Genomic DNA, 25507 nt, shown 5'->3' on the forward strand with positions numbered 1-25507 from the left:
CTTGCTTATTGTCTGCTCCATGAGTTTACAGTGACCCTGTCAGTCTTGTTAATTCCTGAATTCCCAGCACTTAGAACAGCACTGGCATAGAGTAGGTGCTGAATACATTGTTTATGAAATGAGTGAATAAACTGGGGAAGGACCTTCGGGCAGTTTCCTACACTTGAGTAAAGAGAGTTGTAGCTCTTTCTTGGAAGATAGGGAGAGGAGGTTGTGAGTCACATGACTCCAACCAGTGCCCTGAACTCTGTCTTTTCTCATCCAGCATCCAGATTTCGAGAGAGAACCATATCCATGGCTACCAGGGCCCAGGCCACCTGCTGATCTTCTAGTTACCCCACTGCATGAGCTCATCCAATCAGACACCCCCTACAAAGTCCAAGGGAACTTAGGTCAGCTGGCCATAGTCATTGAAGGTGCTTCCTTAACTGCATTTGGGTGTGTAAACTCCAGGCTGGCAAGCTACCATGCTGGAACAGTGGTTCCTGAGTGACTTTCATCTTTTTACAGTCTAATTTTCATATTTTTATTTTTGACTCTTTCATCTTTCTCATTGAAGTGTATCATGTAAAATGCACGAATATTAAGTGAAATTTTTACATCCGTACATGCCTAACCACCACCCAGACCAAGATGTATTCAGCATCCCCACAGGTTCCGTCATACTCACTCCAAGTGCTATTCCCCAAGGGTAACCTGACCTAGATCCCCATGGATTATTTTTGCCTTTTTTGGGAATGTTGTATAAAAGGAATTAAACAGCAAGTGTTTCATTTTTAAAAAGTGGTCATCTAACCTGACACTGAATGAATAGAAGTGGCCTAGAGCATTTGCAATCTGCCTCAGTCTGCAGCAGTGTGACTCCGGCAGTGCAGGGTTTGAATCATGATTCACTCCCTGTATAACCTAGAGCAGAGCTTATTTAAACTTTTTGACCCTTGGTTTCTTCATCTAGAAGATGGAGAGAATAATCACTCCTACGTTGGAAAGTGCTTGTTAGGATGATAATTATATGTAAAGTGCCTCACTGTAGTACCTGGAACATAGTGAGTGCCTGATAAATGTGTGTTGAATATATATTCTTGGCTATAGTCGGCATTCATTAAATATAGATTCAAAGACTCTATTAGCCATATTCCTGTTTGTAGTATGGATTTCTCTTGCCTTCTGTGAACTACCTTACACCTCCAGGACTTCAGTTTAGGTATCTTTTTTTTTTTTTTTTTTTTTTTTTGCCCAGCGGCTTTCCGGATCTTTGTTCCCTGACCAGGGATTGAACCCAGCCCTGGCAGCGAAAGTGCCGAGTCTTAACCACTGGACCGCCAGGGAATTTCCCAGGACTTCAGTTTAGGAATGTGTGTGGGTGTGTGGCCAAGGACTTCTGCAAAGACTTTTCTTCGCACTTTCTGGCATTAAACGTTATGACTTTGGCTTCCTTCCTTCGGATTTTGTTAGCCAGGGTCAAATACCAGAGTAGTGGGTGGCGGGCAAGGATCCTTTCTCGGAAAATGGGCCAGAAGTGTTGATCTTTTTCAGACATTTCACTTTATTACAAGAAACATTTATGGAGCAAGTGCAAAGCTCGGTGCTTGTCATTCATGTTTTATTCGTTCCCTCACTCACTCACAAGTCAAATCCAATCTTGGCTGCATCTCACTTTCGTGGCATCGGTTCAGGATGAGGGGCGGTCCCTTTAAGGCCCTGGAAAGGGTCTCGGTGTTGGTTTCGGCGGGGAGGCCACGCCCCATCACGTGCGCGTGGTCTCAGCGGGGCGGGGCAGGCGTCTCTTTGCTGCCGTCACTTCCGTTTCTCTGTCAGTAGCGAGCGGGCGAGCTGGAGGCAGTTCGGCTATCGGAGCGGAGCGTGAGTGCGCGGACCCCGCCCCCACCCCCTCGAAATCGCCCTCGTTCGGCCCTCACCTTGCCAGCCTGGCCGCTGCGCGCCTGCAGCCCCGGTCCCGCTCATCGACGACGGCCGCGGGAAATGGCGGCGCTGCCTGATCTCCCCCATGCTTCCTCGGCCTTCCCGGACCCCTCCTCATCCCCGACCCCGCGCCCCACGCGCTTCAGGCCTCTCGGCCCCCGAAGCTGGCCCCCGGGAACGGCCCAGGGGCGGCGGGGGAGGCGGCGCCGGGTGGGGGCGAGGAGCCGCGGGAAGGGGGCCGGGGCGCCCCCGGGACAATGCAGCGGCGGCCCGGGCGGGGGCGCGTGCGGGGCCTGCGTCTACCCAAGGTCTCTTCGGGGTCCTCATCCCTGCCGCCAGGAGCGGGGACCCGGTCGGAGGAAGGCAGGCGGTGCGGCGGGGGCGACTGGCGCTGGGGTAGTGAATGGCTGCTTTGCTGGGGGGTAGTGAGCTCTTCGAGGGAAGAAAATGGCGCTTGGTGCAAGTCCCTCCTCTCCCACGCCGTCTCCTCCGCATTTCGCCGCCTCCCACGCCCCCTCCGACCGACCTGTCTCCCACCGCCCAAGGCGTTGTCAGCCCCGGGGTTCTGGCGGCTGCCTGGCGTCGCGCGGCCCCCTTCCTCCGTTTTGGTGCTTATCACCCTCGTGTTGTACCGAATTCGCGTGCTTTTTAGTCCTAGTTTATTTTCATGTCTTGTTTTCTAATCCCTCCTTCCCCATGCCTTCATCAGAGATCGGAGATTTTTAAGTTGTGTTTTGTATATATTCCACACCAGCGCTGTTAGTAGCGCCTCGCCAGAATTGCGAGCCTGCCGCCCTCCCCCCCCCCCCCCCCCCCCGCTTTTTTCCCCTTGAACGGTAAAGGCTCATTAAGTAAAAGTGAAAATACATTTTGTTACAAGTTCAGACAAGCTGGCTTTAGTTACCGTTACCTTGTTTTCGTGTCGGATGGACTTATTTGGGTTAAACACGAGGTGGTTCTTTGAAATGATCTTAGGCCCCCAGGAACCTTTCATGAACAGATGGTATAGTTATGCCTGACCGTTTCAAAGTGAAAAACAGGGTACGTTCAGTTGGATTACCTTTAAAAAAAAATGCTTCTTGGCATTATTAGCTAGCATGAAAAACAACTAAATTGATTTTGGAGATAAGGTTGGAAAGCGGAGCAGTAACAGGATTAATGTATAAAACGTGGCTATAAATGTTGCTTGCTCCCCTCTGAATTTACTACTCTTGGCATCAAGAAAGTGCCAGATAAAATCAACATGGCTGGCTTGGGCATGGTTTGAGCTTTTTGAATTTAGTGGCTAGGCTAGGGATGGCCCATTTCTTTTACCTTGACTTCCTGTTTCGGGATGCATTCAGTGCCCTTGTTAATGGCAAGTTTAGTCGAGATCTGGATTATTTATGGGTTTTTTGAAGTCTTTTTCTCCGCTTTTTTCAGCAAACATTATAGTGTATGTTGTGTATATTGGATCCTTTAGGGCATACAGAAGTTAATAGGACTCAAGTCTCTTCTGAGATGGAGGTGGAGAGAGCAAAAGATACTTGTTTTGAAAATAAGCATTTTACCACTTGGTATTATAAGTGCTTTGAAAAGAGGTACAGCGTGAAAGTCCTTGAATTTTGGGAAACATAGAAGCACAAGACTCTGCCTTGCTCTCAGGCACTCTGTAAACATCCACAGGGAAAGCAAGGTACTGGCCTATGTACCTCTGTCTGGGGGGACCTGGGGAACTAGGGTCATAGTAGGAGTTGGAGGAAAGGTTTTGCCCTTCCCATAAGCAGATTCTTCAAATTTTAGTTGTATTCCAGAGTAGAAAATCAGTGTAAAATGTAAATGAACTGTGAATTATGTATAACTTTGATTCAGTACTTGCTCCTTTGATTGGCATGGTCAAAAAGCCAAAAAAATTAAGAACATATACAAAATATGAAAAATAGGATTATAATGGTAAAATTAATTAAATATTGACATCTGTATAGTACAGTTGTTCACCATGCTGTGTGTAAGTTGATATCAGTTCCGACAGTGAATAATTGTACATAAGTCTCCTCAGTGGCAAGTATAAAGCAGTACTGAGAATTAATTCATATTTCTTCTTGGTTTTAACAGGGATTGCTGTCAGCTGCCTTTTTGCAGTTTACCCTAAACATAAACATCTAACCCTGCTAAAATGAAGTATAAAAACCCCATTGACTTTGAGAAAGAGAGAGGTGTAGGAGTATGAGATGTGTATGACATTTAGTTCTTCTTGCTGGGTTCAGAACTCTTCACTTTGCATGTTATTTTCAACTTGGAAGAGCATAACTTATGTGCTCAGTGTAACAACTCCAGTACCAAAAATGGTAGAAAGAACTGTGGAACTTCTTGAATCTTTGATTGGGGGAGAGTTAATTTGAAGGTAGTAGAGCAAATTATGAATTATTTACATAATGTATTTTTCTTTCAGAATGCCGAAGTCAAAGGAACTTGTTTCTTCAAGCTCTTCTGGCAGTGATTCTGACAGTGAAGTTGACAAAAAGGTGATATACACCATGTGATTTTTGTGATACTTAATTCAGCAGTATTGCCCACATCCAGTTCTGAAGGACTGCACAGCATATCAGAATCTTAAAATGAGAGCCTGGATGGATGTTTCTGAAAGTGCAGATGGCCCCTGAACCACTTGACTAAAGTGCCTAGGGTGCTTGTTGTACACGCACACGCCAAGCCCCGACGTCAGACTTGAGCAAGTCTTCTGACATTAACAAGCTTCCTGTTGTGGCTTTTTAGGACTCCTAAGGCTTCCTAGGGGAATAGCACTAGATTTAGGCCAAAGCCACTATTTGCCATTATTTAGTAATCTTCCTAATCTGTAGGTATTCTGTGTAGTTGTTGAGCCAAGTTATCTGAACTCCTTGAAAGCAGATGTCAGTTTGACAGTCTTCTCAGCCTTGTTGTTTATCTAGCCTTCAAGGATTACATAAAATTTGGCTTGGTACATTTTAAATTAGAATGTTACTTACTCTGGTCCCCTCCTTTTAATTAAATCAGCACCCAGCAAAGCTAACATGAAAGTACCCATTTTGATAGAAGAGGGTTTTTCTGCGTTAGGTGATAATTGTGCTAGAAGCTTAACTGTGCATTCTGCTTAACTGAGCATCTCACACTGTAGTCAGGGCTTCTTCCACGCAGAATTGTCCTTTATCTCCTAAAACCTTACACAGTTGTGTCTCTGAGCTCAGTTAGCAGTGTTAGTTAAAAGAAAAGAGAGCTTATATGAGAGTCTTGGAGGAGATGGATTTTTATAGGAAAGTACATAGTATAATATCACCTGGAAGGTTGAACAAAAACTTCAAAGAGCATGCATGGCTATATTCAAGAAGGGAATGTCTCTTAGTTTTTTAACTTGCACATAGTATAGCATTTGAATACATTGATTTAACAAGTTTTTTATTGAGCTTTTATGTGCCAGGTATGTGCCATTCCACAAGGACTATATAGACCCTGATAAAAAGAATAATTGCTTTCTGCTTATTGAGCTGAGGTAATTTTTGCTATTTATCCCAAATAATACTGTTAATCCTGTAAGGACTTACGTTAAATGAATCCAGTCTTTCAGTTTGTGTACGTAAATACATACATTATATCAGTATTTTACCTAGCATCACATAATTTGGTAAAACAATAGTTTATATACCTTCCACTGAGGAACATGACTGCCCTCTACTGTTTGGATTGGGAACTCTACTGGATTTCATGGACTGTTGGCTCATTTTTTAAATAAATAAAGAAAATTAATTAATTAATTTGGTTGCACCGGGTCTTAGTTGTGGCAGGTGGGCTCCTTAGTTGTGGTTCCAGGGCTTCTTAGTTGCAGCATGTATGCGGGATCTGGTTCCCTGACCAGGGATGAAACCCAGGCCCCCTGCATTGGGAGCGCAGTCTTATCCACTGCGCCACCAGAGAAGTCCCTGTTAGCTCATTTTGAGAATGAAGCTATATGAAAAACTTTTAGAGTAATGCTGCTTTTAAAACATTGTTTTGATTTTGAATGCTAGTGTAACACATTACTGTTTATCTTAAGTGATTTTTTTGTGATGAGGAAGTTTTGTGATGAGTTGTTGACCTCTGGTGCCCAGTACAAAATACCTTTCTTAGCTTTGCCTACTCATAAACTTGCTAAGACAACTTAAGTTCTTTTTGGAATAGGCAGGCATAAATAATCATAAGTTGGTTGTATTCTTCCTAATTAGTACATTTTCTTTGTAAAAATAAGTAACTGACTAATTTACTAGAGTGGTTTCCAAAAGTTTAAGTTTATTCAAAAGCAGCAGCCCCCATACCTCCATCTTTTTTCTCTCCCAAAGGAATTTTATGAGGGATCCCAGTCTATAAATAACTGCTTCTCTGCTGAATACCACTCTAATGCCTGAAGTATCTTTTGGGTTTCTGAGAGCAGTTTGAAAACACTGCACTAGATAGCAGTGCTAGGTTAGTTTCATAGTTCTGTTGTCAAGTGAAACTTGCTTGTGTATATATTTATGATTTTTTTATTAATAAATGGAGTGTTTTGATCCTTTAAGTCTTGAAAAGTAATGGAATCTTTTGAACCTGAGATGTGTTTTGTTCTTATGCAGATTTTAACCATATTCTTGTTTTTCTTTCAAGTTAAAGAGGAAAAAGCAAGTTGCTCCAGAAAAACCTGTAAAAAAGCAAAAGACTGGTGAAACTTCAAGAGCCCTGTCATCTTCTAAGCAGAGCAGCAGCAGCAGAGATGATAACATGTTTCAGGTAAAGTGGGTTATTTCCTTAGTTCCAGAGGAATTATTACCTGGCTTGATCTAAAGAATGTTAAAAGTACCTTAATCTGATAATGCATAATCTTTTATGTATGTTACAATTCTCTTGACTAAGGATATTCCTTGAAATATAAGAACAAGTTAGTAGAAATGAAAGCAATTTATATGATGCTAGATGATTGTTAAAATCTAGAATTCTGTAGTTTTGCTGTATTTAAAACAATGGGAATTTAAAAGTTAGAGAAATGCAAAAAAAGATTGAGAACTGCACGTTTAGAGAGCAGCTTGGAGGAGATAGGTCTAGTATTGGGCTGTGAAGTATGGATAGGATGTTACTGGAGGGGAAACAGCAGTATGACCTGCCCAGTTTTGGCTTGATAACAGAAAGGGTGAATGGGTTTACTAAAATGGGCCCTCAGTTTATTTGTTGTGGGGATTAAGGTTGAGTAGTGAGGTAAAGTGAGGGAAGTTCATTAGAGGGCTTTGATGAAATTACTCAGGACTGGCATAGCTTCTTTCCTTGGGTTTCTTATCTTGTTTTAGGGAGACTTGTTATTGGCATCATGGTACAAGAAGGATTTATGGGAGAGGCAGTGGGGATAAATTATGTGAGGTGGTAAGGGCTTAGGTGGTTTTCCCAGAAGATGAAATAGTGATGATTAAGATCGCTGGTGAGGAAGAATGGACTAGAGGAATGAAGCAATCAATGAAGACTAGTTTTAAATTTGAGAGACAATAGAGATGAAGGTTTCATTGATAGATAAGAGGAAAATAAGTTAGTTTTAATGGCAGAGGTGGTTAAGTTTGGCCTTTTGGATCTGATTGTAAGTGTGATAAAGAGTCTCTGCTTTAGAACCTAGAAGGCTTAGTTGGGAACTGTTCATGTGGGTCATTAGTATGGTTGACTGAAACCTTCCACTGAAGTAAGTATAAACCAGAGGGAGAAGAGGAGGTGACTGAGGACATGCCTTGTGATATTCAGGATGGAAGGAAAAAAGGATATAGGTTAGAGAAGGTGAAGGAAAATAGGAAGAGTACAGTAATGGGAGCAAGAAAAAAATAAGTGCTTTGTGGGAGCATAAACAAGATAAGCGTTTCAAGGAGACATTAGTATTAGTCGAAGTCAGAAGGTTGGACAAAATGAAACTGCAAACATTTACTTGACTAGAAAGTAAGGCTTGTGTGTGTGTGCACTTATTTTTTTTTTTAAAGCTTACTGATGTCCTTGAAAGACAGTACCAGGATTAATGTGAGAATGGGAAAATAGAAGTTTTACTCAATTTTGTCTTGTTATAACTCTAGATAAAGAAATGGACACATGCTAGCTATGCTTAATACTGTATTGAACATTGGAGATGTACTAAGTAGATTTTCAGGCGTACTGATCATACAAAAAATGGTAAGGATAAGGAGATGATATGTTAGCTTGAGTGTAGTAGTCTTTCACTCGGAATATGTATATTGAATCATGTTATAAATCTTAAATACATACATTTTTTAATTAAAAATTATGTAAAAAAAGTGACAAAATGCAGATGGATTTTTATGGGTTTTGGTCTTCTGAATATTTTAGAGGAACTAGGAGCAGATTAGATTAATTTGACAGAGAATGTGCAGATGCCTTGAAGTGCGAAAGAGCTTGGATTGTGCAGGAATTATGAAGCCCTTGTGCCTGGAGCCTAGAAGGTTGGCTGAGAGTGTAGGTAGGAGGTCTAGTTGATGAGGAAGGTGAAGGCCAGATCTTTCAGGGCTTTCCTGTTGGGAGACCAGTTTTAGGAGTTTTAGTTTTATTCTAAGTGCAGTGGGAAGCTATTTTAAGGGGCAGAATGAAATGTAAAATCTGCAAGAAAGTATCCCTTCCTTTCATAGACTTTCCTCCTGTATAGAATGAAGGACTGCTTTGGAATATTTCAACTTAATGTTTGTACTAAAGGTAAAAACTTTCAAGTATTTGCTTGGCAGTTATCTTGGGCTTTTCTCTGATCAATTCTGTTCACTGTATGCCTGCTTGTACTTGCATAATAGAGCATCTGTGGTCTATTAATGGATTTCATCTTGTCTCCCTTACTCCTGATTGTACAGATAAAGAAACTAGGGCCCACATTTAGAGATTTTATTCTATTAGAGCAGTTTTGGGAAACCAGTTCTTTTTTTATAGGGAGGTTATCTCACCAAAAGAAGTGAGTTCAGTTCTTAAGCCCTCATTTGGGAGGTTCCCAAGCCTCAAAGGCTGTTAGACTCCTCACCCTTTTGAAAGTGCCTTTAGGAGGATCATATAGGCCTGATTTTCAGAGTGACTTTTCACGGACCTAGTGAATATATTGGTTATGTAATTTAAAATGAGGATTTCATTTTTATTAGTAATAATGGTTTGATAATTTAGGAAAGACAGGTGAAGGATGGGGTTTTTGGAAGGAAAATCAGTTATGCTCATTGTGTTCTGTAAAGTTTAAAAAAAATCTATTTATTTAATTAAAAAAATAGAGATATATATTTCCTATATTTTTCATTTACCAAGAAAATGCCTTGAAGACAGCTCCCAGAGTGGAACTTTTTTAGACATTGCTAGTATCTTTAAGGACCTGGGTTATCAGGTATACTTTACCAAAGACAAATCAAATCTAAATTAAAGTTGTTTGAGTATTGCTTAGCAGCCATAAGACAGGGTTTTTTTTTTTTTCTTTAACCTAAATACCCATCTCTTGAGAATAGAACTGGAGGAAATGATCTTAAATTTTGGTAAAGCAATGTGGATCAAACATAAGCAGCTCTCTAAATGTAAAATTTGAAGAGAATTGTGCCCAAGGAAAGTCACTATGCTAATCTTTTAAGCTGTGGAATGATTTGGGCAGATTCCTGAGTAGAGAGGGGATACTACTAGATGCTTGCTTTTGTCTGGTTTCTTCAGCTCTGAATTTTGAGAATTTGGTTCCGAAGGGATATAATTTACCTGAGATGACTTATGTGATGTGGATTGGAGAACTGTCTTGTAATTACTTAGTACTTGTGTCTTAAAAGGTCAGAATGATTGAGGCAGGGGACTTTGATCCCTGTTCTTCTTCAGAGGGATCCCTATTCGTCTTCAAAATTCAGCACAAAGGATCAGTAATACTGCTTTAGTTGATTTGATGATTTTAAGGATAAACCTGTTACTTTTAAATTATGTTATTACAGAGCCAGGTGTTCTTAACCTGGGGGTTTATTTTGGGAGTCCATGAAATTAATATTTTTTTTTGGATTTTTTGGTATTGAAGGGATTATTTATAACCATCAGTACCCCAAAGGGGACAGGAAATTAAAAAAATTTAAGAATCACTCTTCTGTATGACGTACATATTATTTTTCTCTTGTTAATCTCCAGATTATGTGTGTGTGAAAATACATGCATTCTGTTGTGTCATTGTTTTCTCCTATGACATGTAAGTGCAGTGATCTTTATTCTTTCTACTTTTATTATATCTATACTACTACCTCCTCATTTTTCTGTGATAGTTTTTTTGGTTTTTTTTTTTGGTAAGAATTTGTCAGCTTTATTTCTCCTCAAGGAAGAGGTGACTATTGGGCAAGTTCTTTTCTTTTTTCAAAAATAAACTTTATTGAGATATAATCCATATACAATAAAATGCACACATTTAAAGCATAATTTGGTGAGCTGTAAAAAACGTACATGCTTTTTAAAATTTTATTTTTGTTTTAATTTTTATTGGAATATGGTTGATTTACAGTGTTGTGTTAGTTTCTGCTGTACAGCAAAGTGGATCAGTTGTACATATACATATATCCACTGTTTTTATTGGGTTGGCCAAGAAGTTCTTTCGGGGTTTTCCTAACATCTTACAGAAAAACCCGAACGAACTTTTTGGCCAGCCCAAATAGATTCTGTTCCCCTATAGGTCATTACAGACTACTGAGTAGAGTTCCCTGTGCTATACAGTAGGGTCTTATTAGTTATCTATTTTATATATAGTAGTGTGTATATGTCAATCCCAATCTCCCAATTTATCCCTTCCCTCCCTCCCCCCCCACTTGGTAACCATAAGTTTGTTTTCTACATCTGTGACTCTATTTCTGTTTCGTAAATATGTTCATTCGTACCATTTTTTTAGATTCCACATATAAGCAGTATCATATGATATTTGTCTTTCTCTAAACGTACATGGTTTTGTAGTGAGGCCGTTTCCATCACCTTGGAAAGTTCCCTCTAGACCTCCCTTTATAGTCCATTCCTTTTCTCCAGGTAAGCACTGATGTAATTTCTGTCCCTAGAGATTTATTTTGCCTGTTCTAGAGCCTCATATAAATGGAATCATACAGTCTGTATTGTTTTGTGTCTGACATCCTTTGCTCACCATAATGTTTTGAGGTCATTCCTTGTTTCAAGTATCAGTGGTTTGTTCTTTTTTATTGCTGATTGGTATTCCATTGTATGATTGTACTACAGTTCGTTTATCCATTCATTTTAGGTGGACATTTGGGTTGTTTCTAGTTTGGGGATATTAGGAATAAAGCTGCTGTGAATATTCTTGTACAAGTCTTTTCGTGGACATTTTCGCCTTTTGGGTAAACACCAGATGTATTTGCTGGGTCATAGGCCAAGTGTATGTTTAACTTTAAGAAGCTGTCAGACTTTTCCAAAGTAGCTGTACCATTTTACAGACCCACCAGCAGTGTATGAGATTCCAATTGCTGCACATTGTCACTGGGTATTACCAGTCTTAAAAATTTTATCCACTTTAATTAATGGATGTGTAGTTTTACTTTGTATTTCCCTAATGTCTGATATTTTTGTTTGAAGATTCTGTTCAGATCTTTTGCATATTAAAAGGTCGTTTGATTTATTGAATTTGAGGGATTTTAAAAAAATATTTTAAATACAAGTCCTTTGTCAGATACAAGTATTGTGAATATTTTCTGAGTCTGTGGTTTACTTATTTTATTTAAGTATCTTTAAAAAGCTTTGATTTTGAAAATGTCCATTTTCATCGATTTTTCGCTTTTTTGGTTAATGCTTTTTGTTTCCTGTTTAAGATATAGTTCTCTACCCCAATGCCAAAAACAAAAATTTTGCCAGTGTTTTTTTTGCTACACTTTTTATAGTTTTAACTTTCATGTTTAGGCCTCTAATCCATGTAGAATTAGTTTCTTCTGTGTATAATGTGAGATAGGGGTTGAGACTCATTTTTCACCCCTGTACAGATAATCGAGTTATTCCAGTACCATTTGTTCAAAAGACTACTCTTTTCCTGTTGAATCACCTTGGATCTTTAAAGAAAATCAGTAAATATACAAAATATTTATCTATTTCTAAACTCTGTTGTAGTCCATTGATCTCTATGTCTGTCTTTAGTACCACACTTTCTTAATTATGATTTTATGGTGAGTCTTGAAATCAGGTAGTGTAAGCCCTTTAACACTGTTCTTCACTTTCAGAATTATTTTTGTTATTCTATGTATTTTGTATTTTCATACACATTTTATAATCAGCTTGTCAATTTTTATCAAAAAGTCTACTGGAATTTTGATTGGGATTGGGTAAATCTGAAGATCAATTTGGGAAGAGTCGGAACTTGACAATATTGAAGTTCCTGTTCATGAATATAGTATCTCTGTCCATTTATTTAGATCTTTTTTGATTTCTCTGTTTTGTGATTCTTCTGGTATGTCTTTTGCTAAATTTATTCCTAAGTATTTTGTGTTTTGCTTCTATCGCAAATGTATTGTTTCTTTTTTTTTTGATTTATTTTATTTTTTTAACATCTTTATTGGAATATAGTTGCTTTACAGTGGTGTGTGAGTTTCTGCTGTATAATAAAGTCAACCAGCTATACATATATCCCCATTCTCCTCCCCCTTGCGTCTCCCTCTCTCCCACCCTCCCAATCCCACCCCTGTAGGTGGTTACAGAGCACTGAGCTGCTTTCCACTAGCTATCTGTTTTACATTTGGTAGTATATATAAGTCCATGCCACTCTCTCACTTCGTCCCAGCTTACCCTTCCCCCTCCCTGTGTCCTCAAGTCCATTCTCTATGTCTACGTCTTTATTCCTGTCCTGCCCCTAGGTTCTTCAGAACCACTTTTTTAAAATGTGTTGTTTCTTAACTTCATTTTCCAGTTGTTCATTGCTAAACAATATGTACGATATTACATAATATATGTAAGTATACATATAATATATATTCTATATTTTATATATTTACATGTTATATATGTATTTTTTAGGACTTCTTAGATTTCTCTGTTGATGATGATTTTTGTTTTTACATCATCCTTTTCATTCTTTTTCTTGCTTTATTGCTAGTATTTCCAGTACAATATTGAAAAGAAGTGATGAGAGCAGACATCCTTGCTTTATTCCCGATGTTAGGGGCAAAGTATCCTTCTGACTCTTCTTTTTCCTCTAGCGCCTCTATTGCTTAAACTCTGGAATGAATGTGCATACTGTGGATTTGGTGCTTTGGGCTGGGAGAATGAAAAGTCATGGGATAAACGTGGTGCCGTTTTCTGTAGGGCCCATCTTTATTTGAAAATTCACGTTAAAGCTTTTTATGCTAAAATGAACACTGGAGAAAAAAATTAAAAAAAAATAAAGTGAACACTGAATATATTAAGGGGCAGTATACAAAAGAAAACGCACAGTAAGTTTTTGGTTACAATAAGGGGTTCAGATGTTGGTAGAGCAGCATCGGTCTGCGTCCTCAGGCTTCCCGTCCTTTCACCCCCACAGTTCTTTGGTGCTGGTGTTCCCTGAATCATTATTGCCAGATTTTAAGAGAGTCAGTTTATTGACCTATAACTTTTCCCTACTTTGTATAATTTCTTATTTATAATAGTCAAACACAAGTTATTTGAAGAGTGATTAGGGACTTCAAATTGTAAATTCACAAAGTTTTAAGTATGTGGATGGTCAGTCACGTTTGGGAGAAAGAACATGCCTCTTTTTAAGTTCATCTGTAGCAAACAAACATTTATACACACCTCATTGAAATTGTGGGTGAGGAAGCTTGTTAGAAGTTTCTAGGGATCGAGGGTAGAAGTGAAGCTAGCTAACAATGTGTTAACTGTATTGTACCATGCTTTTTACATAAAATAACTGAGTACTTGTTATTACTAATTTAAGACTGATAAAATGCCGTTCATATACTTACACTGTTTTTTAAAAAAAGGTTGCTTTCAGTCTTGATCTTTAACTTTTTTTCTAGTGAAATTTTAAAGTTGTAACCCTGTTTTTCTGCTTCTGGTTTTCTTTTTTTCTTTTTTGTCCATAGTTCAGGGACCTATAAAGGCTTCAGAATTCTCTTCCTGGCTTTTCAAGTCCTTTTCAGTATAGCTCCATCTATTCAGCCTTTTGAATCTCATCAGTATTGTATCTTTCTGCTTTCCTTGGTCTATGTCATCACTTTTTTCTCCCTTTTGCTTAATTAATGGCCTGTCATTTTTCAAGGTCAAATTCCACCACCCGAAGTCTCTTGCACTACTCAAGCCCACACTGAATGCTTACTTGACTTACCTAATCAGTATTACTTTAGTAGGTTTTCAGTGTATTTTAATTTTATCTATTCATCTGTCACATGGGCTTACCTTAAAAACCAAAATGAAACAATGTTCAGTTCAGTGCTGTAGGTGCCTAAGATACTTAAAAATCTGTCAGGTATTAAATCAGTGTTATAAATCACTATTGGGAGTTTCACTGTGATAATTATTTTGGTCTTATTTATTTAGTTCATCCATTAAAACAGTTTGCTCGGAACCCGGAATGACAGGCACTAGGGGACACAAAGGACTGTAAAAAATAAAGCCGTTAAAAATGACAGTAAGATCACTCGTGACTTTAGCATAGGCATTGGGAGTTTAATCAATGGAAACAGCAATTCTTGCCTTTCAAAGATTAGCAATAAAGGGAGGAAGGAAACATGAGGAAAGTTATACAATGCTGATTAGGGAAAATGCCTTATAGAAGGAGGAGAATGAGCATGTTTGGAAATGGTAGATAAGAAACCAACAGAAAGGGAAAGAATGTACAGTTGACCCTCAAATAATGCAGGTTTGAACTGCCTGGGTCCACTTATACACAGATATTTTTCAATACTAAATACTGCATGGTTTGTGGTTGGTTAATCCTCGGATGTGGAGGGCCGAGGTATAAATTATACTTGAATTAACCTCTGAGTTGTTCAGGGGTCAGCTGTATATGCAAGAAATGGGATACAAAAGGTAAAGAACTTAAGAATTGATGAAGATGTGGGTAAGTACTGAGAAGAGAGATTTGAAGGCACTTAACCATACCTGATGGACTGTATTTTCTCCATAAAGCATGAGGCATACCAAGCAAATAGGGGGCACACCAGTGGGATGAGAAATTTGAGAACGAAAATGAACAAGACCTGAGACAAGAAAAAGCAGCCTGAGAGGACATAGGCAAGATGGAAGCCATAAATGTGTACTTGTATCAGCACAACTGTCCTTCTACTATAGCAATACTTGATATCCCAATAAAAGGGATTATTTAATCATTAAGGGACCCAGGTTTATAGGGAAAGCAACTTTTACATGATGATGTGTTTCAAGCACAACATCACAGCTAGTATTTAAGTCAGGAAGATTGAAGAGTAGGTTTAAAGTGAGTCAGATAGGTAGAGGTAGAGGTTTTGATCAGCTATACTGGAAGGTGCTTATAGACACTTGGTTGAGTAAGCGTTTTCCTTCCCTGTGCAATCTGTAGTTTGTGTTAACAGCAGTAGAAGGTTTTTGAAAAATAGTTTTCTGTGGACAGTTTTAAGTTCTCAGTTTGCGACTGTAAGTGGAGTGTATTAAAGATGTTATTTGAAATGAATGTCTAAAAGGAAAAGCCATCTCATGTTACTGTTGACTGGAACTTTGGATTCTTATATTCAGAATGGTTGCTAAAGCAGTGTAGCTAGCTGAGTCTATGGATTCCTACGGTTGTGGTTTGTGCAAGATTTTGCTTTGTAATGATCTTTATGGTTAAAAAAAAACACTTAACATAAAACTTATCATCTTAACCATTTTTAAGCATACAGTAATGTTACGTATGTTCACTTTATTGTGAAACAGAGCTCCAGAATATTTTCATCTTGTAAAACTGTTACATAACAACTCCCCTTTTCTCCCGATCTCCCCCCAGCCCCTGGTAATCATTCTACTTTCTATCTTAATCTGACTATTCTAGGTAACTCGTATTTTTTTTTTTAAAGCATATGGAATTTTAAAAAATTTATCTATTTTTTGGCTGCGTTGGGTCTTTGTTGCTGAGCGGGGGCTTTCTCTAGTTGCGGCGAGTGGGGGCTACTCTTCGTTGCAGTGTGTGGACTTCTCACTGCGTTGGCTTCTCTTGGTGCAAAGCACGGGATCTAGGCACACAGGCTTCAGTAGTTGCAGCACGTGGGCCCTAGAACACATGGGCTTCAGTAGTTGCAGTGTGTGGGCTCAGTAGTTGTGGCGCAAGGGCTTAGTTGCTCCGTGGCATGTGGGATCTTCCTGGACCAGGGATCAAACCCATGTCCCCTGCATTGGCAGGTGGATTCTTGACCACTGGGCCACCAGGGAAGCCCCTAGGTACCTCATATTAAGTACTGGAATCATCCAGTATGTATCTTTTTGTGATGAGCTTATTTCACATAGCATAATGTCCTCAAGGTTCATCCTTGTTGTAAATAGCACGTGACAGAATTTCCTGCTTTTTTAAAGCTGAATAATACTTTGTTATGTATGTCCCAATTTAATGTAAAAGTGATTGGAAACGTGAGATGGGCTTTTTTCATCTTTTTAGAAAGATTTTAACAGTGATAGTTCCTTTGGTGTAGTTTTGATATTGAGAATAGTAATTATTTTTGTGATTAAAAGTAGAGTGAGTGTGCAGCAAGTGTGAATATAAATATGGATGCCATTGTTGAACACCTTTTTATGTTTTGTTTCGTTTGCAGATTGGGAAAATGAGGTATGTCAGTGTTCGGGACTTTAAAGGGAAAGTCTTAATTGATATTAGAGAATACTGGATGGATCCAGAAGGTGAAATGAAACCAGGAAGGAAAGGTAAGATTTAATTTCCAGAATTTGGTCCTAATGTTGGGACTAAATTTAAAATTATCTAAGCTTGAAATTGTTTGGACTTTATTTGAAATTGAAATAATGTTGATGGTGCATAGGGCATGGGAGATCCTCCTTGAGTTGATTCTCTTTATCTTCTGTAGCCTTTTTTGTTTTTTTTTGGTTTTTTTTTGGCTACACTGTGCGGCATGCAGGATCTTAGTTCCCTGACCAGGGATGGAACCTGTGCCCCCTACAGTGGAAGTGTGGAGTCTTAACCACTGGACCACCAGGGAAGTCCCTGTAGCCTTTTTGGACAAGACACTTAACTTATTTTAATGAAATGTCTTAAGTAAAAGCTTGTTGAAATATCTCCCTCCCTCCCCCCAATAATACCCCTAATATCACTTCAGTTGGCTGCTAATTTACTTGAATATACCTTTAAAAAGATTACATCAATTCTGAAGTAGAATGGGGGCACTGGGAAGGTGTAAAATCAGGAATGGAAAATCCTGGTTTACAGTGTTTCCTTTTGGTTCATCTCCAAACAGATATTCTTTAGGGTGGTATCCTTTAAGTGGGTCTTTGTCCTCCTTCCATTTTTGCTTCGTCCAGTCCCAAGCATGTCATCATCACAGAAGCATGCTTTATTCATTCACCGAATAGCTACAGAACATTTGTGTACCAACAGAAATTCATGTATTTGGCTGGTTAGCTGCTTTAGATGGATCCTTAGTTAATGAAAAAAATGCCTCCTTACTTTCTTCTACTCTGCCTGCATGTCATTTTGAAAAGTACCACTTGTTTGCTTCATGTAATTTTTGACTGTATTAAACTTAACCTTTATATGCTTTCGTACCCTTTTCTTCTTCAGGCTACTTCTGGATTGATCATTCAAGTTGTCCCAGTGTAGCCAATGCCAGATTTCTTTTCTTTTTCCTGCAAACATTTACTAAAATGATTTGATTAGCCCTTCCTAAGTATTGCCCTAATATATTCTCCTCTTTCCTCTCAACTTCATGGCCTCCCAGCAGTTTTCTGAGAAATTCATTAATCTTCCAATTCTAGTTTATTTCTGTGCTTATAAGGGTCAGGCATTAGAACATTGTAAGTTTAAAGCACAAAGTACTTTCTGTTCATACTTTTATGTCTTAAATAGGAACATGTCATTAGCTAATGTTTTAAATGTTTATGTGTCTGGTGATAGGCTGAGATTTTATTCACATTAGCTAATTTAATTATTCACAACAACCCTTTGAGTTATAAGCAGCATTTTACTGATGAGGAAACTGAGGTTTAGAGGTAATTAATTTTTTAAAGGCCATAGAGTTAGTGACAGTGAGGCTGGGATTTGAACCCTGGCAGCATGACTCCAGAGTGCACTCTTTTTTTTTTAAGCAGAGGTCTTAGAAGCCCATATGATTTAAATTTATTTCTTTATTTATTTATGGCTGTGTTGGGTCTTCCTTTCTGTGCGAGGGCTTTCTCTAGTTGTGGCAAGCGGGGGCCACTCTTCATCGCGGTGCACGGGCCTCTCACTATCGCGGCCTCTCTTGTTGCGGAGCACAGGCTCCAGATGCCTAGGCTCAGTAATTGTGGCTCACTGGCCCAGTTGCTCCGCGGCATGTGAGATCTTCCCAGACCAGGGCTTGAACACACGTCCCCTGCATTGGCAGGTAGACTCTCAACCACTGCACCACCAGGGAAGCCCCAGAGTGCACTCTTAACCAGTATGCACAGTCTAAGAAGTCCTCTTTGGATCGTGTCTCGGGGATTTTTCCAAAGTGAAGTGAGTGCTTCTGGAAGAGCTCAGCACAGTCATGCATGCTGAGTTCCTGTGGAAATTTTGAGCAAATGTTGGAAACAACTGGTTGTAGAAATGGGGTGTCACATACCGAATCTGGGTCTGGCCACATAGCCTGCTAGTTTGCAAGCACTTGTGAGATAAATCTTCAAATCATCATTTGCGCTCACTGGGTATAATAGGCATTATGCAGGATGCAGTGTTGAAAGTAAAACTGGGTATAAGATTTACCTGCTAAGGTAATTGTGATGAATGTGTAATTAACAAACGTAAGGGATTTGATTCTTAATGTACTATTGTGCCATTCAAAATGACAATTTAGATAAAACAGCATTTTATTTGGAAGTATGAAAATCCTCAAGAGAGCTTAAGTAGATATTCAATTTTTGATTTTTAAACTTTTTTTTTTAGGTATTTCTTTAAATCCTGAGCAGTGGAGCCAGCTGAAGGAACAGATTTCTGACATTGATGATGCAGTAAGAAAACTGTAAAATCAGAGCAATGTAAAACCTGTACTGTTTTAGTTGTTTTAATCTGTCTTTTTACATTGGCTTTTGTTTTCTAAACATTGTTTTCCAAGCTATTGTATATTTGGATTGCAGAACAATTTGTAAGATGAATACTTCTTTTTAAATGCGCATTATTAAAAATGTTCTGAGTGAAGCTAATTGTCAGTTTTATTAAGGAGGATTGCTTTTGTGTCCACCACCTAGTGTAAAATAAAATCAAGTAATACAATCTTAACTGTTGTGGCCTTCTTTGATCAGAAAAGTTGGTACTATTTAAGGCCAAAAGTAACAGTTTATCGACCTTTTAGTTTCAACTCAGCTTTTACGTTCAAAAGGATTAGCATCGCATTGAATTTAGAAAATTTGTGAAATTCATGGTTAATCTGTTTCCTTCTAGTCAAATATCTGGACTTGTTTGATTTTTTTTCTTTTCCCCCCACCCCAATGATATTTCACTTTCCCCTTTTTTTCTTCACTTCATTTTCCTTTTAATAACTTGTTATGTTCAGTTTTCGTTTCGCTTTTTGCTTTTTCTTGAGTATATTATGCTAATTTGGAAAGTCTGAAACTGTCAAAATGTTACTTATCTCAATAAGGTACTTGTAAGTAAAATATTATATGAGAACTACAATCACTAATTCTACTGTATTAAATATTAGGAGATATAGTTTGATAAACAACATGGCTTGTATGAAAACTCCGAGCAAGTAAATGTATGTATGTCATTACCTGTAGTGTTCTGTGTAGTTGTTATCTTATTGCTTAGTCTGCAGAAAATAATGACTTAGATGTCTGATTTGCTTTCACTTATTAAACATATTCACCATGGGATGATGTCTATAAAATCAGATATTGTTAAATTAGACTAGGATTTAATAAAAATTGTGAAAGCTTACTGGCCTAACATTTTATTTTATAACATTGAGTATGGATTATATATAGCCAGAGATGTCACTGAGCTTAACTGTCATAGTAGATAATGTGGTCAATTTTTAGGGGAAAGAGCACAAAGAGCACATACTTGTGTTTTTTAGCCTTTGCTTCAGTAGACTTGGTTCTTTTGCAGTTCATGTATGGGACTATGGCATTCTAGACTTAATGTTACTAAGTTTTAGCAGGCACTCTGAAGTGATTTTCATTGAACCATAATGATGAAGCAGACATAGGTTGAGGCACAGATTTCAGGGGCTTTGCAGCAATAAATAGGACATGGTGTGCCTTAGAGAAGAATGTAAAGAAACTATAACTGAAATTACAAAAGGTGGCCGTGAAGAGGAAGGAATTCTCTTCACACTAAATGATAACACATGATATCTTGATCACATTGATAGGACACAGTTCTAGATAGAATAGTGAAAAGAAAGGTTTAAAGACATGTAAAAAATTCTTGCTGACATTTGGTAGCTAATCTCAAATGGTTGCTACCATATCAGAGAGTTGCACTATTATAACAAGTTTGATTACTATGTCTAAAACATTTTATAGCAGAGTTGTCAAGGACTTGATTTCGAAACCATCTGCCAGGCCACAGAGTTATCAGTTTTTTTTCTGGCAGCTGTTCTAAGTGTTTCTTTTACATTTTTAAGATTTTTAAAAAGTGTTTTTTTAGCAGTAACCCAAATATGTGCATAATTGGGGAAATAAATCCTCTTTTCTGGTATTTTAGCCTTCATCACATAATAGATATTAAAGTGTTCAGAATACGTATTTTAGACAAATCATACTTGTTTGAAAACTTGCCCCTTATTTGGGAACATATTAACTGAATTGGGTAGATTTGTAAAGTATTCCTTATTGTATGTACAGAAAGGGTAGTTAGAACACAGAACTCTGATTTTGGTGTAGATGAAGAGGGAGTAATGGGTAAATTTCCTAGGTTTATGTGAAATTACAAGGTGTATGCATTTTGAAACAATATGCTAATACAGAGATGTGCTGCAATCTGTTACCTAGGCATTTTCTAGCTGTTTAGTATTATGTCATTCAGACTTTGAAATAAGGAGTGTTTCTCTGGCAGACTTTGGTAATGTTCTTGGTTAATTCATTTCAGTACATTACTGGATATGTAATATACAGAAATTATTAATCTTGTGTGTGTGTAGAAAAGGATGAGAACTGGGTTAAAAGAAGAGACTTTTTAAAATAACTTGTGCTGGAAAGAAAAGATAGGGTATATTGTTTTCTATTTAAACTTTACCTTCTTGGTAAGATTTCTTCCAGGAAGAAAGTGTGACATTTTCAGGCAATGGTTTCTTAGCCTGGTAATGCCAAAATGAATTTAATTCACGCCAGCCAACGAATCTGTGCAGTAGCAGGGCCTTTCTAGTGGATTTTTGTCTTTTTAAGGTACAAGCAGCATTTGACCAATTTCTAATGCTCTTGGCCTTTAAAGAACAACCACTAAAGAAAAACTCATAATTTTATTCTTTTTTATTTTGCTTCATAAATGCTTAAGAACTTCTTTTGAAAGAAGAATATTCCTACCTCATTAGCTAGTCAAGATGCTGTGATGGTCAGCCTATTCTTCATAATGTGTTTAGGAAAAAAGACAGGAAAAGTAAGTACGTTCTGGCTTGGCTATTGAGGGGAAAAGAGAAAGAACTGAGTATTAATTATTTAAATGTTCCTGATGGCGGTATGTTAGAAGAGAACTATAAAAGTTTGAAATTTTAAAAAAGTGCTAATATTTAGGTATCTCTCCTTAAATTCTTTGCAACTCACTTTTTATGGAAAATCCAGTGAAACACTCAAAAGTTTTTGCTTTTTTTCTTTAAGTGGTGTTTTTCCAGATAAACTCTAGGGGTAAACATTCACATAGTAACAAATATGTAATTCTGTAATTGTGGAATACGTGTCTGCTTTGTTTGGTACATCTTCCGTGGAGATGTCAATGAATATACTGCATCTGTGAATATTTTAAATGTTGAAATAAAAACAAGAAATGTGCCCTGTGTGTCATCCCAGTTTCACAAACCCAAAGATGAATCGCTAAGTTATCTGTTGAATGGGTTTTATTAACAAAGAGGATACCTTTCTTTGTGAATGCTTTGGAATGTGAATTAGCCTTTGAGTGTTAAATCTTCTGAGGACCTCTGGGACTGGGTGCTGTGGCCTCATTTTTTTCATCTACTTGATCCTAATGAAAAAATGCAGATATTAAGCTGTACGTGGCCTCTTTTACTTTACCTGTATGAGTGCTTTGTGGTCTGATTATTCCTTGTTAAAATTAATGTATAAAGTCTCTATTTTCCCCTTCTCGATTAGTAGTTTTGCTTATTAGTTAATATTGAGATCTCTCATTGTTTAAATTTCTATTTAGGGAAATTTACACAGGGGTAGAGAGATCCATGGAAGGTTACTTATAACTCTTGTTTTGTTTCACTTTGAATTTTAGTGAAAGATATTGACTTAAAAATCTAGTCAAGAAGAAAATAGTACTGGAATTTATACAGTTAATCACTGACTTTTCCAATTTTGTTGTATGGTTCAAAGGAGTTACGGGATGGAAAAGGAGTTTGGAAAGTGTGAAACGTTAAAAAAATTATGGGAAATTATTTACTATATAGCATTTTATTCAAGACTTATGGCCATCTGTGTCAAAGATCTTGCTACACAGGCATGGCATTCCCCTCTTCCCCCACTCACTTCGTGTAAATTCATCACAGAGTTCAGACCTTCCCAGACCTCCTTTTACAGCCATTTAGTCCTGGACTAACGATAACCTCCTGTTTCTGCCTAAAGTGAAGCACTCCTCTTATTTCACTCTTTGGCTCTTGATAGAGTTTAAATAGTATATCTTTCTGCTAGATAACTTATTTTAGCGTGGAAATGATTTAGGCCGCTTCCTTTTTCTAAACTCTGCTAGAAAAAAAAAGCACTTATCTTGAATCTCAACAGTTGGATGCTAAAACCTACCTTGGTAACAGAATGCTGTATGCAAGGGGCTTCTCCTACCAGCCAAGCCAGAACTTAACTAAAATTGTGTGTGTTTTGGAAAGTGGTGTGAAGTTCCAGTTTGGCCCTCTTCTAATTAAGCCCAGTGTACTGATAGCTCCCGCTCTGGCTTTGTTTCTCCAATGAGTTATTGCAAGAATGATACAGAGAATTCCCATATATCCCTTCACCCAGAGATTCCATTCAGATTTTGCCAATTGTTCCAGTAATGTCTTTATAACAAAAAGCTTCCAACCAATTTCGTTGTTAGTCTTCACTCTGACACAGTTCTTCACTTTTTCCCTTGCTTTTACAACACTGACGTTTCTGGTGTCTTGGAGGTTCGAAGGTCACGAGCGACGTTGACAAGGATGGACAAGGCCTAGAAGCTGGTTGACTGTGGAGTTGGAGACTTAGCTGGGTTGTGAATGAAAAGTGGGATGGCAGCTGTGGAAGCATGTGGGATCAAGGGCGGGTGTCTGATTGAAAGAAACACAGTGTGTGCAACATCTGTGACATGCAGAGTTGGCTGCGTTCAGTACATGTTTAAATTGACCTTTGATGTCAGCTAAAATTTCAATCACTTCCCACTTTTGTTTTCTGGTGACTTTTTCTAAGTGTCACCTGAACTGTGAGTACTTTTAATAATTTTTTTTCAACATTTAATTGGAGTATAATTGCTTTACAATGTTGTGTTAGTTTCTTCTTTATAACAAAGTGAATCAGTTATATGTATACATATATCCCCATATCCCCTCCCTCTTGCATCTCCCTCCCACCCTCCCTATCCCACCCCTCTAGGTGGTCATAAAGGACCGAGCTGATCTCCCTGTGTTATGCAGCTGCTTCCCGCTAGCTATATATGTCAGTGCTACTCTCTCACTTCGTCCCAGCTTACCCTTCCCCCTCCCCGTGCCCTCAAGTCCACTCTCTACATCTGCGTCTTTATTCCTGTCCTGCCCCTGGGTTCATGAGAACCTTTTTTAGATGCCATATATGTATTAGCATATGGTATTTGTTTTTCTTTCTGACTTATTTCACTCTGTATGACAGGCTCTGGGTCCATCCACCTCACTACAAATAATTCAGTTTCTTTTCTTTTTATGGCTGAGTAATATTCCATTGTATATATATATGCCACATCTTCTTTATCCATTCATCTGTCGATGGACACTTAGGTTGCTTCCATGTCCTGGGTATTGTAAATAGTGCTGCAAAGGACATTGTGGTACATGACTCTCCTTGAATTATGCTTTTCTCAGGGCGTGTGCCCAGTAGTGGGATTGCTGGGTCATGTGGTAGTTCTATTTTTAGTTTTTTAAGGAACCTCCATACTGTTCTCCATAGTGGCTGTATCAATTTACATTCCCACCAACAGTGCAACAGGGTTCCCCTTTCTCCACACCCTCTCCAGCATTTATTGTTTGTAGATTTTTTGATGATGGCCATTCTGACTGGTGTGAGTTGATACCTCATTGTAGTTTTGATTGGCATTTCTCTAATGATTAGTGATGTTGAGCATCCTTTCATGTGTTCGTTGGCAATCTATATCTTCTTTGGAGATTGTTTAGGTCTTCTGCCCATTTTTGGATTGGCTTGTTTTACTGATATTGAGCTGCATGAGCTGCTTGTATATTTTAGACATTAATCCTTTGTCAGTTGCTTCATTCGCAAATACTTTCTCCCCTTCTGAGCGTTGTCTTTTCATCGTGTTCATGGTTTCCTTTGCTGTGCAAAAGCTTTTAAGTTTCATTAGGTCCCGTTTGTTTATTTTTGTTTTTATTTCCATTTTTCTAGGAGGTGGGTGAAAAAAGATATTGCTGTGATTTATGTCAGAGTGTTCTTCCTGTGTTTTCCTTTAAGAATTTTATAGTGTCTGGCCTTACATTTAGGTCTTTAATCCATTTTAAGTTTATTTTTGTGTATGGTGTTAGGGAGTGTTCTAATTTCATTCTTTTACATGTAGCTGTCCAGTTTTCCCAGCACCAGTTTTTTTTATTTTTAATGTTTGTAAAGCTTGTTTATTTTAAAATTTTATTTATTTATTTTTAGCTGCGTTGGGTCTTCGTTGCTGCGCGCGGGTTTTCTCTACTTGTGGTGATCGGGGGCTACTCTTCGTGTGGTGTGCGGACTTCTCATTGCAGTGGCCGTTCTTGTTGCAGAGCACGGGCTCTAGGCACACGGGCTTCAGTAGTTGTGGCTCATGGGCTCTAGAGCACAGGCTCAGTAGTTGTGGTGCACGAACTTAGTTGCTCCGCGGCATGTGGGATCTTCCCGGACCAGGGATCAAACCCGTGTCCCCTGCAGTGGCAGGCAGATTCTTATCCACTGCACCATCAGGGAAGCCCCCAGCACCACTTACTGAAGAGGCTATCATCTCTCCATTGTATATTCTTGCCTCCTTTATCAAAGGTAAACCCACACACACATGTTCACCTTTTCTCTGGGCTTTCTATCTTGTTCCATTGATCTGTATTTCTGTTTTTGTGCCAGTACCATACTGTCGTGATTAATGTAGTTTTGTAGTATA

At 38.4% G+C, this 25507-nt stretch overlaps 1 protein-coding gene across 2 annotated transcripts; it reads left to right on the forward strand.

Moving 5' to 3' along the window:
• The first annotated feature begins 1771 nt into the window (after nt 1–1771).
• SUB1 (SUB1 regulator of transcription) lies at nt 1772–21990 on the forward strand. Of its 2 annotated transcripts, none has more exons than XM_019930183.3 (5): nt 1772–1863; nt 4355–4427; nt 6556–6678; nt 16629–16737; nt 18947–21990. In XM_019930183.3, exons 2-5 carry the CDS (start codon nt 4356–4358, stop codon nt 19024–19026), a joined length of 384 nt encoding a protein of 127 aa, XP_019785742.1. In that variant the 5' UTR covers nt 1772–1863; nt 4355; the 3' UTR covers nt 19027–21990. The 2 variants fall into 2 exon arrangements, with proteins under 2 accessions (XP_019785742.1, XP_073658142.1); XM_073802041.1 differs by lacking the exon at nt 1772–1863 and adding an exon at nt 3460–3598.
• Nucleotides 21991–25507: the final 3517 nt, after the last annotated feature.

Source organism: Tursiops truncatus, chromosome 3 (genome assembly GCF_011762595.2).
Source record: "Tursiops truncatus isolate mTurTru1 chromosome 3, mTurTru1.mat.Y, whole genome shotgun sequence".
NCBI classification, from domain to species: domain Eukaryota; kingdom Metazoa; phylum Chordata; class Mammalia; order Artiodactyla; family Delphinidae; genus Tursiops; species Tursiops truncatus.